Source organism: Nanorana parkeri, unplaced genomic scaffold (assembly GCF_000935625.1).
Source record: "Nanorana parkeri isolate BGI_ZX_2015 unplaced genomic scaffold, ASM93562v1 scaffold764, whole genome shotgun sequence".
Taxonomy (NCBI): domain Eukaryota; kingdom Metazoa; phylum Chordata; class Amphibia; order Anura; family Dicroglossidae; genus Nanorana; species Nanorana parkeri.
In genome coordinates, this window is record NW_017307032.1 from 605,914 (window position 1) to 622,895 (window position 16,982).

The 16,982-nt window shown below is 39.6% G+C and overlaps 1 protein-coding gene across 1 annotated transcript in view; it reads left to right on the forward strand.

Moving 5' to 3' along the window:
* EGFLAM (EGF like, fibronectin type III and laminin G domains) overlaps positions 1-16,982 on the forward strand; it is a 117,622-nt gene that overhangs the window by 98,297 nt on the left and 2,343 nt on the right. Inside the window, exons 14-22 of the mRNA XM_018564600.1 lie at positions 66-191; positions 3,727-3,970; positions 5,579-5,690; positions 6,482-6,598; positions 7,187-7,367; positions 9,566-9,589; positions 12,771-12,849; positions 14,536-14,679; positions 15,694-15,777. Of these exons, the coding sequence (XP_018420102.1) occupies positions 66-191; positions 3,727-3,970; positions 5,579-5,690; positions 6,482-6,598; positions 7,187-7,367; positions 9,566-9,589; positions 12,771-12,849; positions 14,536-14,679; positions 15,694-15,777 (1,111 nt within the window). The remainder of the gene's footprint in view (positions 1-65; positions 192-3,726; positions 3,971-5,578; positions 5,691-6,481; positions 6,599-7,186; positions 7,368-9,565; positions 9,590-12,770; positions 12,850-14,535; positions 14,680-15,693; positions 15,778-16,982) is intronic.

Below are 16,982 nucleotides of genomic sequence, written 5' to 3' on the forward strand. Positions count from 1 at the left end.
AGAGTCAGAAATCCTTAAAATGAATTGCAGATTATATATAAATTTCTTTCTTTGCTGACACACAGGTGACTGCAGTATTGGGGTGTGTGATAAAGTTTCCTGTGTCAATGGAGGAACCTGTACATCGAGGTCAGCTGACTCCTACATGTGCCTTTGTCCTATAGGATTCCAGGGCCGTCACTGCGAGGAAGGTAAGACAGAACTAGGATACCTTTATTTTTTCTCTATAAAGAATAATTCTACTTATTACACATGTTGGGGCTGATTTCAGGAAAGAAAGTGGAGTTTTTCCGAGAAGCAAACATGTAGGTTTCACATTTCATTTTATGGCGAAATTCAAGAGATTCCAGACCAGTTGCTATGGACATTAATTAATCAGTAGTTGGCAGGGAAAAGCTATAAAGACAAGGGAAGTCCTGCCCCAGTAACTAAGTAAAATGAAATCAGAGAGGAGCACAGAAGACACCTTTTTGGCTAATAACAGACATATTGTGCTGTCTACTCTTAAAGGAGAACTATGGGGTTAGGGCTTTTCCCCATAGTTCTCCTACTTGTAACGGGAGGACACAAACTAGCATCCTCCCGTCACCCAAAGCTTAGTATATGGCGAGCTACAGCTCATGGTATACTGAGACGCCGCATCCGGAATGGATCCCGACAATTCTGTCTGGATCCACCCAGCTGCGTGAGTGACAGCTGGCTCTGCCTATCTAACGGCAGAGCCAGCTGTACCCGCCCCCTCCCCCATCCGTTCCGCCAGTCAGCGCTGCAGGATCGGACAGGGGAGGGGGGGAATCCCTGCAGGGAGCCGTGAGTGACAGTCGCGGCTCTCTGCACGGATAGATCGAGAAGTGAGCGAGTGACGGTATGTGTTCGATCACTTCCCGATCTACTGAGCCGAACTGTGACAGTTTCATTGTCACAGGTCGGCTCAGATTATGAGGCTAAGTGAAAATCCTTCACCTCATAATTCTCCTTTAACGTGTGTCTCTGCGCTCAAAGCAACATCATAATATATTGCAGGGTACCAGTCTTTAGATGTGGTGGCTGCATTAGTTTTTTCTTTTTCAGGCAAATATTTTTTTTCATCAAGGAAAATACCTGTTTACCAGAAATGCTGCGTCCTTGTCAATTCATATAAGTTGAAAAAACAGCACAAGGAACCTTACTGTAAATTACTTAGTCCTATCAATCCACCATGTAATGGAAAATGAACAAAAGAAGACATGTTTGAAGTCCAACCTGTGTGACAACCCTGGCCTCCTCCATAGATACAGTGGAGAAAAAAGCGTAGACATGGAAGACCTAAATTTGAGCCATGGGTGTCTGTGCTGACCTCCTGGCTTGACAAACTTGAATATGAGACTTGAAATGGAAGGAGCCGGGTGGAAAACAGTTGGCAAAACCATACAGCCACTGTTAAGGTAAAGTCAGGCTCTCTCAAGCAAATTTTGCAAATGCAGTACAGTACAGGTTCACTTTACATCACAACTTCTTAGACTTCAACCTTTCCCAAAAGAAACCTTTAACAGAAAATGGAGATGTGTTCAAACCCAGTTGGAGCATTCACTTTATTCCTCTTCCAAATATTTCTGTTATTTGCAGAATGTTTATGACTTCCGGTGTTTCCATGAACCCTAGTGAATGATTGCTTCCCTACTGCTGTTAGTTGCCCTGGAATAAAATAAGTATTATTATTATTTGCATTTTCTTATCTACAGAATTTGGAATCTGTGAGGTTTTTAGTGCAGGAGCTGTGTTGGCTTTCTTCTGTAGCCAAAGTAAGGCAATACATTCTGAGGATTTGATGTTAGCAGCCAACTGTCAATGGGGGTTTGGGGAGAGAAATTAAAAAAATAATCGTATGATGTTTCTCTCTTTTGACCACTTCTGGATATTTCTGGCTAACTTCTGCAAGAGAACTGTAGGGTAGGGGAATAATGAGAGAAGTCAGAAGGTTCTATTGTTGAGGAAACCAGAAATAATCTATAATTCATTAGCACATTCTTTCATTTGCTTTTACTAATATATGCACATGACAAAAAGAGCAGAACTTTTACAATGCTCACATAGTTTAGTAAATAATTTGAAACTTCACATTCCCCAGGATGTGCGAGGAAAATTGGAAAAAAATACAAGATTTTTGCTTGTATTAAATTATTTAGGTGAACACGGCTTCACCAATCTTCACTAAACATTTGCAAAGTGAACAGTCTTTATTCCTTTATTACTCAAACCTAAAGCAAAGACTTTTGTTTTATTTTGGACAGGGTATGATAGGCAATAGGGGAGCTTTTGTTTTTTTTGTTTTTTGTCATATGTGTCCCATTGGAAAGATTTCCCTTAATTTCCTGTCCTGTAGACATACCAGGCAATCAGGACCGGATTTACTCTCCCTGCTGCCCCCACGGCCAGGTTCCGCAATGCGCCCCCCCATATCCCCCTCAGATAGCGGGGGTGGCAGGGTTGGTTTGAATTTTTTTAATGTTTCTTTCTTCTTTTTTTAACTTTTTTTATCACTTTTTTAAATTTTTATTTATCTTGTCATCTTTTAATTTTTTATCTTATTATTTTTTATTTATAACTATTTTCTTATTATTTCTTATTTTTTCTTTTTTTTTACTTTTTATTTATTTACGTTTTACTTTCATTTTTAATGCAATTATTATTACTTATTATTTTTTACTTATTTATTTATTTTCTATTTAAGTAATTTTTTGATCTATTTTTTTTCCACTTAACTTTATTGCTATCACACAGGAGATAACAAACCCCTGTGTGATCGCATTTGGAGGTGACAGGTTCTCTTTATTGACCCTGTCACCTCCAATACAGGAGCTGTGCTGGAACTCCTGTGACAGGTGAGATGGGAAGACTGCTCTCCCCTCTCACTGTTTACACGGAGCGGCAGGGTTACTGTTAACCCTGCCGCTCTGCTCCCTGCTCTCCATCCTGTAGATGGAGGTGGCCAGCGAGGAGAGGACAGAGCCGGGAGACGGACCCGGGAGGACAGAGCCAGCATGCAGAGGTAGGTGCGGGGGGCGGGCGGCGGGGAGGACGGACCGGCTGCTATCTAATTACAAGTGATCTTGGTGACATCGCCAAGATCACTTGTAAAGAAACAAGTGGTTTCTCCCATTCTTCATTTAGCCCTGCTTGTACAAAGCAGGGCTAAATGTAGAAAAAAATTACCGCCCGGCGCCCGTAACTCCATGTTTCGGGCGTCGGGTGACTTCAAACCTGTGCCGCCCCGAGGCCCGGGCCTCGGTGGCCTTGTCAGGAGTCCGGCCCTGCAGCCAATAAGAAGAAAGGTATTCACAGAAAAGAAAGGGCCCCAGCAATAAGTGGTTCCCTGCAAGATTTCCCCTCTATTGTTGTTTTGGTGACCACTCAAAATGTTGAATTCCAGTCACAGTGACAGACATTGAGGCATATCTAGGACAGACAGTGAGGCGTATCTCCCTAACCGGGGCACAGACAGCAAAGGAAAGAAAATATGGCAAACCTGTGCGAAACTAAGAAAATGGTTTGGGCTTAGACACAATTTGAAAACTCCTATCTTCATATGGAGCAAAATGAAATCATCTTTGAAACCCGAAAACTGCTCTGGTCCTGGAAATTAATAAACCTACTAACTGTTTAAAGAAGGGCCAGCGTATACTGTATGATACTGTACAGTAAGCATCAAGGTTTGGTAATCTCTTAACTTATTTTATTGTGTTCTAGCTTTCATCCTGGCTATCCCTCAGTTTAATGAGTCAAGCCGCTCCTTCGCTTTGACAAGGTGGCCATTTGAACCTCACCATTACCTTTCCTTCATGGAGTTCGATATGACCTTCCGGCCAGATTTAGAAGATGGGACCATTCTCTACAGCTATGACACAGATAGCAAAGATTTCATTTCCATCACCATGGTGAATGGTTATGTGGTATTAAGGTTTGACTGCGGATCTGGAACAGCCGTGATAAGGTAAATGTGTGTAAGTTAGTTCAAGAGGAAGGTCTTAGTCATCCTAATGATCACAATTGTATTATAAAAATGGCAAAAACATGAAAGGCATAATGCATACCTCCCAACTTTCTGAGATGAGAAAGAGGGACACACTTTCCAGCACAATGTATTTAGAGAAGGGACACACTCCTGTCATGCCACCAGTTCTGCTGACCATTAAGCTTTTATATGTCAAAAATGATTGGTTAAACTGCTGTTTTCCACCATCAGGTTTCCTTTATATTGGCTTTTAAAAATAGCAAGCAAGTTAATTAAGAGGTAGGATAAAGGTGAATAATACCACTTTTGGCCGTTGAATAGCACATTTTCATTGATAGCTGTATATTAGACGAAAAAGAGAGACAATTACGGTAAGTTGTAAAGAAGGACAGAGGGATCTGGTTCCAAATGAGGGAAAGGTGAAAGTTGTGCCTAATATATCATACAAGATGTGGATTGCCTATCCTTGTTTAGCCCTTACTTTTTGTTTGTGTAAGGAGGATATTGTCACAACCTAAACTGCTACTGACTCACTTACATAAGCCATTGTGGGAAGATTCTGACTTTTGTGTCAGTCCAAGTCACTGGTGTAAACTAGATCAATTAATTATTGAGAACAGAACAATGACAATATAAAGTCCCAGGAGCTGCATTTGGGCTATACTACATTTTAGTTAAGTTGCTTTAGCCATGTCATGTCCCTCTTTGCACAGAAGACAACACAAGAAAGTCAAAATGTATAATTCAAAATGTTTGTAATATATATAGATATATAAAGTACGAAAGTAAATCAGTAAAGAAAAACCAACACCTTTACAGTGATGAGTATTGAAAAAGCCGGCACTTTGATGCGGGCAGACAGGAGCCCTGCCAGTGTGCCTGTGTCCTGTTGGTCATCAGGGAGTTAGAGTGTGATTTCTTTTTGTTTGTTACCTCACAACAGATGCCATTAACATACCCAGTGCCTGATATGCTTGTTTATAAAGCTGCTTTAATATTGTTGTCTATTAAGTTGCTTGAAAGTCTATTTCAGACTGTCCTGTAGATGACATTAGCACACACTAATTCCTGTTAAAGGAGAACAACAGTTTACTATATATATATATATACACACACACACAGTATACACACATACATACACATACATACACCTTGCTTGTTTGTAATTATATATGGAAGCTTCCATATTGGTCATTATCATTATCTAGCTCAGAAATTGGACAGTCCTGCCAAAGTAGAAACTCTTACGAGCTATATTATCATCTTTTCATACTTGGAGATGATGATGAAATACATTGCACATGAGTTGCATTGAGTTTGCACATACAGTGAGGAAAATAATTATTTGATCCCCTGCAGATTTTTTATTTTACTCACTGAACTGCAACTCAATTTATAACATTTGTATTATGTGTTTTTTCTGGATTTTTGGTTGATATTCTGTCATTTAAAATACACTTATGATAAAAATTATAGACGTTTAATTTCTTTGTAAGTGGGCAACCGTACAAAATCTGCAGGGGATCAAATAATTATTTTCCACACTGTATGTTTCTCGTATTATATATTTTATTTTTTGCAATTCAGAAGCGAGAAGCCGGTAAGCCTGGGCCAGTGGCATGAACTGCGAGTTTCTCGGACAGCTAAGAATGGCTTGCTACAAGTGGACAACCAGAGACAAGTAGAGGGAATGTCTGAGGTTTGTATTGACAGTCTCATCATTCATTCAATGGATAAATCAATATTTAAGACTTTTGGGGTGTCATTTAATGAGCAGAGGTGAGTGAACCTTAAAGTCCTTACAGGCCTATGGTGGAAACGATTTGAAAAGGCGAACTCAAAATGGTTTCGTGGTTAGGACTGTGATTTGCAGCACTAGGGAACCCACTTAAAGTATATCTAAAGTCAACAGAATAGATTTGGAGTGTTGGGAGATTAGGACCTCTGTCAGGCTTTTGTAGCTGCCTGTGCCCATTATCACCAAGGCAGAAATGAAAGAAAAATCCAAATGATGTCACTTAAACAGCGGGGAGATCTTCAAATGGGGACACATGTGCTGGGGAAAACTGTCTGTCACTTCAAATTCAGATTTTCTCTCAATTCCTGTTGTGTATACAGAAAGGTTGGTAAAGGGAAATCTCACAATTGGACACAGCTGGAAAAAACTAACAGGGGTTTCTATCCAAAATGTAAAAAGAAAAGAAAAGCTTTTGCTGTACTGATTGAGCATCCGGTCGGGTCCATCTGAAAAACTTGACCTGATCAACCGCCTGAAAGGGGCCTAACTGTCTTATGACAAAGCTGTCCATTTGCAGGTGTCTGTGGTAGGGACATAAGACTGGTTGGGATTGATCAGAATGGTCCACAGTGGGATTTTGTAACACTATATAATTATGGGAAATAAAGAGATAACAAACATTTAATAACTATCTGGAAACATAATGTAAAATGTTGTGAACTGTTAATAATAAGTACACCTGTATCTTCCAGGGGGGATTTACCCAGATAAAGTGTAACCCCGACATCTACATTGGGGGAGTTCCTGATTATGACACAGTGAAGAAGAACTCCGGTGTAATGCGACCATTCAGTGGCAGCATTCAGAAAGTGAGTACAGGGAAACACATTGGGCTGTATAATTCCTGGCCACGAATACAACACTTGGCAGAATGTTATACAATGAAATGTCAAATTATGTATGTGTTAGGATGGCCACATACATATCCAGGGTATGACAGACCGTGGCTCCAGACTTAGGAACATCCATCCCACTGATGAGCATTTCTTTGAAGTACTATAGTTTGTGTATCCAGGTATAACATAATTATTATTCGGAGTATACTAATTATTATTTTTGTGCCTAGGCAAAAAGTTTATAATTTGTCTATGTAGGTGCAACATTTTAAATATTTTTTTAAACATAGATCTTATTTGAAACAACAGTACAACATACACAGACGATGAGTAGTAACTCTGACACCGATCTGCAGAGATAATATCTGCTCATTAATTTGACTTAATATGAATCTGGAAAGTTTAAAAAAAAAATGAGTTTGTTTGTACACATGTAGAAAGTGATTATGTTGGTCATCGGAGGGGAGGGTCAAAAGGTGTTGCAGAAATATCTTTTTACAATGGCAGGTAGTATGTCCAATGATCCATCTCACTATATAAATAATTTATCTTTGCACGCAGCTTATACTAAATGACAGGATCATGAATCTGGTGACTGGCTTGGTTTTTGGAGTAAATATGGTCAATGCAGCCCATCCCTGCGCCAATGCACCCTGTGCCAACAGTGGAAGTTGTAGACCCAAACATGACAGCTATGAATGTGACTGTCCGCTGGGATTTGATGGCAAGAATTGTCAGAAAGGTAAAAAAAATGACACACATGGGCAAATGTCATAATTTGTAATGATATATCCATGTACTGATGTATTTCCTGTTAACATATTCCCCTGAACTGTCCCTCATTTAGAACCAAATCCCTCTGTGCCTCTTTCCTCCACAGTTGTCCCCCTTTTTGGCCTGATGTACTGATATCTATTAAAACTATTCAACTACCAGAAGTGTTATTCTGCACTAAAACCTTCATCTTATCTCTTAATTATCTTGTTATCTATTTCACAAAGACAGTATAAAGGAAAATTAATGGTTAAAAAAAAACAATTCTGGGTATAAGCAATCATTTTCGAAACATAAGTGTTAAATGATTTGCATAACTGGAAGCGTGCCCATTGCTTAAGTACATTGTGCTGGAAGGTGTCTCCCTTCCTCATCTCAGAAAGTTGGGTGGTAGTGTACCGTTAGATATACACTGTATTATGGCTGTTCCTGAGACGTGACTTAGATGATAGATTAAACTTTTTGTAGATGATGCTTGCTGTCATTGGATCTTTCCACTAGATAGCAGCATCTCCCTACCAGTTGGGAAGGAAGACTTTGCCCTGTGCTTGCTATACACTGAGATACTCTAGTATACCATAATTATTCATCTGCCCTGACTACGCTAATCCAGAAGAGTTGCTTTATAAACAATCCAGCTGAATTTCTTGGATGCCTCAGCCAGGTATTTTGCTATATTTGTATATAGAACCTGAGGTCAAAGAAACACTAGAAACCAACACATGCAAAGAGGAAGTTACTGTACACATTGTTGCTTACATCGTCATATACATACCTTCCCTCTCTCACCATGAAAGCACCTCTATTAAAGGAGAACTATTAGGGCAGTAAAATGTACTCTTCCCAATACTTAGAGTCGGCATAGTACACTGCAACTGTCACATGCCAGCTCTATAGGTCGGGAACTGAGCGACCACAAACCGCTGATCACTCAGTTCATCTTCTCCCTGCAGAAAGCAGTGACTGTCAGTCATCCCTCCCTGCAGGGATTCCCCCCTCCCCTCTCTCGATTTCTTCAGCTCTCATTGGAGGGACAGACAGGGCAGGGGCGGGTACAGTTGGCTTTGGATCTAGAGAGGCAGAGCCAGCTGTCAATCAGGCAGCAGGATGGATCCCAATAATATTGTCAGGATACTTCCTGGCTGCAGCACGGCTCTGCCCTGTCAGCATATAGTGGGCAGTAGCCTCCTATATGCTGACTTTAGGTCACAGGGGTATATTAGTAAATACATTAGTACAGCCAGAAAAAGATTTGGTTTTATTTCTCCTTCAATGTACATATAACATTTCTGAAAGTTGACTCATTGGTGCGCCCAGTGTGGCAATGACCAGGCCTCTTGCTAGGCCATCGCATTGTACCATGGGTAGCTTAGGCTTTTAGGAAGTCGGTATGCATAGGCAGATTGCGGGAGCTGGTCAGTAAAATTAAAGGTGCTCAATGGGGCTTTAACTATCCTGTGTGTGTTTGTTATTTTTTTTGACCACCGGTTTGCTTAAGGGCTCATGCACATGGTTATAATTCATTTATTGATATCTATAGATACATGGCAGAGGATGGCAGCAAGATCCTGCATAGAAAACTCATCTAATGTTCAGTAAAGTGCTTCTGTAAATACACATTTAGACGCATAAATGCACAGATCGGCACATTTCTTGTTCCATTCCTCAAATTTGACACATTTAAATGCATACACACGTAATTACTGACCACAGACGCCGATTCCGCTATTTTGATTCTACAGCTCTTTACGCAGTGCAGTTTCACTGTCAACACAGAGGTGTGCATGGGTCTATAGCAAAATGGGTAGGCAATTTCTGGCCCTCTACACAGGATTTGTAGTTGGACCACAGCTGGAGGGCCGGAGTTTTCCTGCCCCTGCTCTATAGCATACAATACTGCTGCGTTCAGATTAATAAAAAAATACACAATTTTCGGATCTGAAGGTTTTACATGAGCGTGCATGAGTTCTTATAGTACAAATGCTAACTAATGGCTGCTGGTCAAAGATCAGCTCAGAGTATGTAGACAATTGAAGTCATGTTCAGTTTTATATTTATTATCCAGGTAGTTGAATGGATGGATATATAACATGTTCAGTGACTGTATCTCAGGATCAGTTCTTATTTCTCTGTATCAATTTTTGTTTTTGTGCTGACTTGTTGCAGAATGTGGAAATTACTGCTTTAATAGTAAGTACTGTTCTAGCCTCTGTTATAGGTAGCAGAATATAGAATTAGCCCACTAAGGGAATCCCCAATAAAGAATTTGGGAGGAAACTCCTCTAATGTTGCCTAAAAACACGTCAATGTGGCTTCATTTCTTTTCCATTGGAACTTTGATCACATTTGGATATCTTATCATTTGATGGTACGACCAGTGTTTGATGTCTTGCCTGACTGGATCTAAGTTACTAATTGTAACACATTGTTTATTTAAAAAGTCGCCACACACATTGCAAACATCAAAACCTAAAATACAATTCTAACAATACACATATGTAATATGGGGTTTATAAGGTGTTCGATAGACATATGCACGGCAACAAAATTTGTTTTCTGACAAAAAAATAATTTCCATTTATCAAAGAAAACAATTTTTTCTGCCATTTCAGATTTGGAGGTAACGAGCTTCCGAATCCAAAACCGCACACTGAAAATGCAGAACGAGCCGCCGGCGTCCGCCATCTTTGAGTGTATCTTGGTATACACCAAGATGGCTGCACCCGTATGTTTGGGCACCGCCATCTTGGTGTATACAAAAATATACTCAAAGATGGCGGCACGCCTGCACAGAATGCACCGATGGCCGCTATGGCCACTACTCGTTCAGCATGTGATGTCACACTGAAAATCCAGAACAAGCGGCCGCCATTCTGCGCTTGCGCTCCACCATCTTTGAGTGTATCTTGGTATACACCAACATACGGGCGCTGCCATCTTGGTGTATACTGAGAGATAATCAAAGATGGCAGCGCGTCCTGTAAACAAATGTATGTATGCCCGAATATAGTTTTAGCATATTCAAGCATATAATAAATTTGTTATTTTGGATTATGACGAACCACCGCATCAACTGATTTTCGTTGATTTGCAGGTTCGTCTGAATCCAAATGCACATGTCTATAGTTCGATATGAAAAACATTAATTTGAATAATTCCTCATAGAAAATATATTAAAACATGTCTCTTTAAAAAGCAATATTGCAATAGACTTCCTACTGTAAATTAGAACATATTGTATAACAATTCATATGCATACCTATGTATATGTATAGAAATGAATTGGTGTACACACCTAACAAAAGTTACCACCGAGATTTAGCTAAGCAAATAGGTAGGAGCCATCCATTGAAAATAGGATTAGGTTCAGCAACGTCATGTGCCCAAAAATTTAGGTCAGCTGTCTTTCTGAATATACTGAATGACCAGAGGCTTGTTCAGATGCTCAGCTCCTGAGTGCTGTGCTGCGCTGCAAGTCAGCGGTCAGCACTGCTAACTTAGCACTCGAAGCGGAAGTGAATGTGGCTGCAGAGAGCTGTGTGTGGCGTGCATAGTAGGAGAAGGTGAACTGTGGGCACACCTGGCGGCAATGGAGAACGGTGCCTGAGCCCCGATGGAGCAAATCACAATTCAGTGTGGAAACCTACAATTTAATGTTTTGGTGGACGAGTGTGAACGAAAACTCTCATCAAAACGATGCCGCGGCCATAATCAAAGCTAAAGGTGATCCAACAAAGTATTAGAGTGTGTGACTTTATCTTTGGCCAGGCAGTGTGTAATATCTTGGAATTTACATTTGGAAATCTATTGCTTCCTAAAGAGACATGTTTTAATATATTTTCTATGATGAATGCATACAATTAATGTTTTTTTTTATATCAAACAACTTAAAATTCCCAAATGTGAGTTTTGTTAGGTTTGTATATTATGAAGGATGTGGTGTTATAAACCTGATGAGGTATAGATAACTACTTCTTTACACATTTAATGTTTGAACCCAAAGGATCAATAAAAAAAATTGCCTGCACATGAAACGATTTTCATAGATAATGCTGTTATTGGAAAATAGAAGAATTTTAATGACAGGATTGAAACATATGTGGAATTTTTCCCATGAGAAGTGTCTGAAGAAATGTTCACAATTTGTTGGCCATAATCAGTAGCAATTTTTTTAAAGGATATCTAAACCTGAGAACAAACATTTTATATATTGCAGCATATGGAGCTGAGAAGCATAAAATAGATGTATTTATTTCCTATACTCATCAGCTCCATCTAGTGGCCACAATGTGGTTACATTACAAATGCCCTGAAAAGAAAATATATTAAGAACATTCCTTTTTGCCTCTATTCACATGGAACGAACATTCACAGGTATTCGCAGGGTGAATGGCTCTGCAATGTTTTTATAAATATACCTCTAAGTATCTAGTATGAGGGAAAGAAGGGAAACATTTGATTGGTTGGTAAGGGCAGTTCTTCGTTCTGACACCGCTACAATAACTGAACAAAGGTTCTTACTATTCCCTGTCTATTTTCGGTTCTATGCAGAACAAACAAAAAGGTTTGGCGTGGACACAAAAAAATAGAATAAAAACCAAGTTGAGTGGTTTAAGATATTTCATAACTATATAAAACAATACAAAGTTCTAAATGCTTGTATGTCAATGACATTTAAAGGGAATGTATAGTGAGTTTGTATTCATTTCTAAATTATGGTCAGGACACATTTTGAACAAATATTTTTTTTTCTGATTTGGAATTGTTTTAAAATTGCAATTTTCTGCTTTTTCATTTCCATGTGCAGCTGGCAGATGGAGCTCTTTCAACATGTTTTTTGGGATCTCCTTAGTCCATTTGTTGACCTGATTACAGAGCTTAATAGCTCAAGGTGATATTTACACACACAAGTGAAGGCGTTAGGCGTTAGTGCAGTGACTCCTTCACCGTTCAGACAATCTTCAGTTAGAGAGAAAGAGAGTCTGAAGCTGCTGTCTGTGACTCCTTTGTCAGTGGGTCACCCTGTATTGGTGTGGATTTTCAAATAAACATTTTATATACATTGCGATAAAACTGTCTAACTACAGTCAGAGGCGGGACCTAGACCAGGCTGTATTGCTTAAAGGCTGACTTCAAACCTATTTGGTGCAGCAAAAGGTGCATTTTTGGGCACACATTACCACAACAAATTGCTATGCGTTGTGGTGGCATTCATTTACATTGACACCCCAATGCAATTTAAACATTGCTAGTTGGTTCCTATGGTACATAGTTTTGACCTTTTTATAGTGTATGTATTGCTCCATCACAGACACATATGAACTGCACAGACTGTGGGCAGATAAAAAATAAACATTATTGTTCTTCTTAGTCATTACAGAAGCCATTGAAATCCCGCAGTTTATTGGACGCAGTTATCTTATATATGACAGCCGAGAAATTCTTAAACGGTAAGTGAATGCCACTGTGTGGATCAGTATTTGGGGTAGATCCTCTGTTACATTCCTTTTCCTTTCCATGTTTTGAAGTAGCTTAGCTTTGCTTGGATGGATCCACAGTGCTCATATTTAATATAGATATATATATATATATATGTGTGTGTGTATATACATATATACATTATGTTATATATATACATAACAGAAATGGACAAGCGTAAGGATTTGAATGACTCTGACAAGGGTCAAATTGTGATGGCTAGACAACTGGAGCAACTCCAAAATTGCAGCTATTGTGGGATATTCCCAGTCTGCAGTGGTCAGGACCTACCAAAAGTGCTCAACAGAAGGACAACCAGTGAACCAGCGACGGGTTCATTTCTGGCCAAGACTCATTGATGCATGTAGGGAGCAAAGGTTGGCCTGTGTAGTCTGATCCAATAGAAGAGCTACTGTAGCTCAAATTGCTGAAAAAATAAATGCTGGTTCTGATAAAAAGGTGTCTGACCACACAGAGCATCACAGTTTGTTCCATATGGGGCTAAGTAGCTGCAGACAGGTCAGGGTGTTCATGCTGACCCATGTCCACCTCCAAAACACCTACAATGGGCACATGAGCATCAGAACTAGACCACGGAGCAATGGAAGAAGGTGGCCTGTTCTGATAAATCACATTTTGTTTGACATTATGTGGATGGGTGGGTGCATGTACGTTGCCTAACTGGGGAAGAGACGGCACCAAGATGTACTATGTGAAGAAGGCAAGTCGGCAGAGGCAGTGTGATGCTTTGGGCAATGTTCTGCTAACTAAGTACACCCCTTCATGGAAACGGTATTCCCTGATGGCAGTGGCCTTCTTTCAGCAGGATAATATGCTGCAAAAATTAACTTACAAAATGGTTCAAGACTGGTTTGAGGAACACAACAACGAGGTGTTGATTTGGCCTCCAAATTCTCCAGATCTCAATCCAATCGAGCATCAGTGGAATGTTCTGGAAAAAAGTCTGATCCATGGAGTCCCCACCTGGCAACTTACAGGACCTAAAGGATCTGCTACTGACGGTTTCGTGCCAGATACCACAGCACACCTTCAGAGGTCTAGTGGAGTCCATGCCTTGACGGTTCAGGGCTGTTTTGGTGGCAAAAGGGGAGACTTGCTGAATGTTTAGCGGGAGGTCATATTGTTATGGCTGATCGGGGGGTGTGTGTGTGTGTGTGTGTGTGTGTGTGTGTATAAAAATACTGTATAGTTCATCACATCAAGCAGCAGAGGAAGAGATGCAAAGTGATGGGCAGACAGAAGGCAGCATTCACTACATAAAAGGGATTTTTTTCCACTAAGCTTTGATCGCATTATCAAAAACATCTCTAGTATGTATTCTTATTACAATGCTGATGTTACAACAGGATAGTATACGCTGGGACTTTACAACTCCTTTATGTTACACTTTACATGTTTTGACAACACAGGAACAAGTGTTTGGATTGAGATACACTTTAAATGGTCTGTGTAATGTGCCGCCCAGTAATCTCCCAACAACTCCTGGGCTGGAGCTGGAGGGCACTTCTATAGTTTCAAGAAAGTTTGATGTTTTCTAAATGTTCACTGATTGTAATGTATGTACAAGGTTAGCAAAGAAAACAAAATCCATGTATACTATGTATAGAGTTAATATATGATATCTTTTTTTTCTCCAGAGTTTCTGGATCTCGTACAAACATCTTCATGAGATTTAAGACAACCGTGAAGGATGGACTGCTCATGTGGAGAGGCGACAGCCCCATGAGACCAAACAGTGACTTTATTTCACTGGGCCTTCAGGAAGGGACTATAGTTTTTAGGTATTTTTTGTTACTCAGTTATTTATTTATTTAGACCTTTTAGGATAATGCTTGTTACCGAGTTCAGTAGACTTTCTTTATTGCCCGGGACAACAGCCACCAACAGGCAGGGCAGATGCTAGATTGGTGTAGGTCCTCATAATAGGCAATAACAGTCAGCTGATGATGGCCAGGTCAAAACAAAGTTCAGGTCCCAGGTAAATGGAGCTGAGATAACAGCCTGCTGATTAGGATAAGCACACACAAGCACAACTAACACAGTCCAAACAATAATGATCCATGGCATGACTAGTCAGGCAGAAATCAAAGAAAGACAGGCATCTATCTGTGGCATCCAAAAAAAGAAGGATTATTCCTCATTATAGGACAGTGGGTGGAGCCATGGAATTGATTGCTTTATGCCAACAATAAAAGTCCAAAGTGAATAGGATATCTTACCGCAACACATGTATGTATAGCCAAAGCTATTTTTTTTTTCATTTTGAATAGAGTAGGGAATGGTTGAAAGCTCTGCCAGTTTAGTTTTTGCTGTCTTTATACAATTGGGTAAATTTCCCTTATTTCCTGTCCCAAAAACACAACATTTCCCTTCACAGGCATTTGTCCCTAGAAAGGTGTCCCTATTGGAAGATTTCTCCTCACCTCATTGACAACACCAACATTTTGGATTTAACCTCACTTTCCCCTTTAATTTTTTGTTGGTGACAACGGTCACACCAAGATAAATAAATGGGTGAATGTACCCAATGGGAACACAGACAGCAATAGAAACTTGACTAACCCTTCCCCACTCTATCCAAAAAGGTTTTGCCTACAGATACACTTTAACAGGCAGAAAAATCATATTGTTACGTTAAAGATAGTCTAGTAAATGCATCAGGTTCAATAGGAGTCCTCCTATACATTTTCAAATTTGATTAAATACCTGTATACAGTATTTGCCACCCATGTTTGGAGGTAAAGCTTGAGAGGAATGTATTTCTCTATTATACAGTCTAAATATCTTTCCTGCAGCTACAACCTGGGCAGTGGAATGGTCTCCATAATGGTGAATGGAACATTCAATGATGGACGTTGGCACCGGGTCAAGGCTGTGCGGTGAGAACCATCTTAGTACTTGTGCAATCTCAGAACTAAATGAAACCATATTGTTCAACAGCCTGTTAAACTCTTCATTAGATAACGAACACTTAAACTGGTGTTTCTGCTTATAATTACTGATCAAGTTTCACGTTTGCTAGCAAAAATTGTCCTCTGAATGTAAGGCCAAAAGCTGGCTAGGCATGGCGATTTTTAGTCAATTTTAACCACTGCCAATCCAGCAGGAATTACAAATATGACCAGGAGATTCCCACTAGGAATTGCAAATACAATACATTTGATGAGTGTTCTACACAGCGCCCTGACCTCAAACCTATTGAAAACCTTTGGGATAAATTGAGCTGCTGATTGTGAACCAGGTCTTCCTATCCATAATCAGTACCTGGGGAGGGGAGCAATGACATATTAATGTTCATGGTTTGGGAATGAGATGTTCCACAAGCTTATATAGGTATGATGTTCAGGTGTCTACACACTCTTGGCCTTTCAATATATACTGTATGACTACAAAAGAAAAAAGAGAGAGGGTAATCTGAGCCACCATGCGAATATGACATCTCACCCCTAAATATACATGTAAGTATAAGAGAAAGGGGCTTATGAGGTGTCATTCTAGGCATAAACAACACATTCTAATGCAAATACATCTTTATTAAAATTAGATTATAGAACACCATAAAAGCATAAATATATGCCTACTAGTATTGAATCATTAGTACCACCCTCAATACAATGTTATTTTAAAAGGCATTGGGCCTCTCTTAACCCCACGATCACATATCCCCATATCAAACATCTTTAATTATAAATATTATTGAATCAAATATTTTATTCAATAATATTTATAACTAAAGATGTTTGAAATATTGCTTATGACAATACAGATGCTAGATGACAATACTAGATGACACCTCATAAGCCCCTTTCTCTCTTTTTGGTTTACTTACTGTATGACTACAAGACAACATGTGTACGTGAAAGGCGATGAACATGTGCAGATCTGGATAGCTATGTAAGCTTTGTGAAACACATTTGGTTGTGCTGCTCTCACTTTACCAAAGTCTCCAGGGATGGCTTGTGAATATAGCACCCACTCTGATCTTAGTTAAAGTAGAGATCCTACCTGCCAAAGTTGTAATATATTGCAGAACCCGAAGCTTGTTCTACTATTTCATATTTCAGCTTTACTACTTCCTGGATTA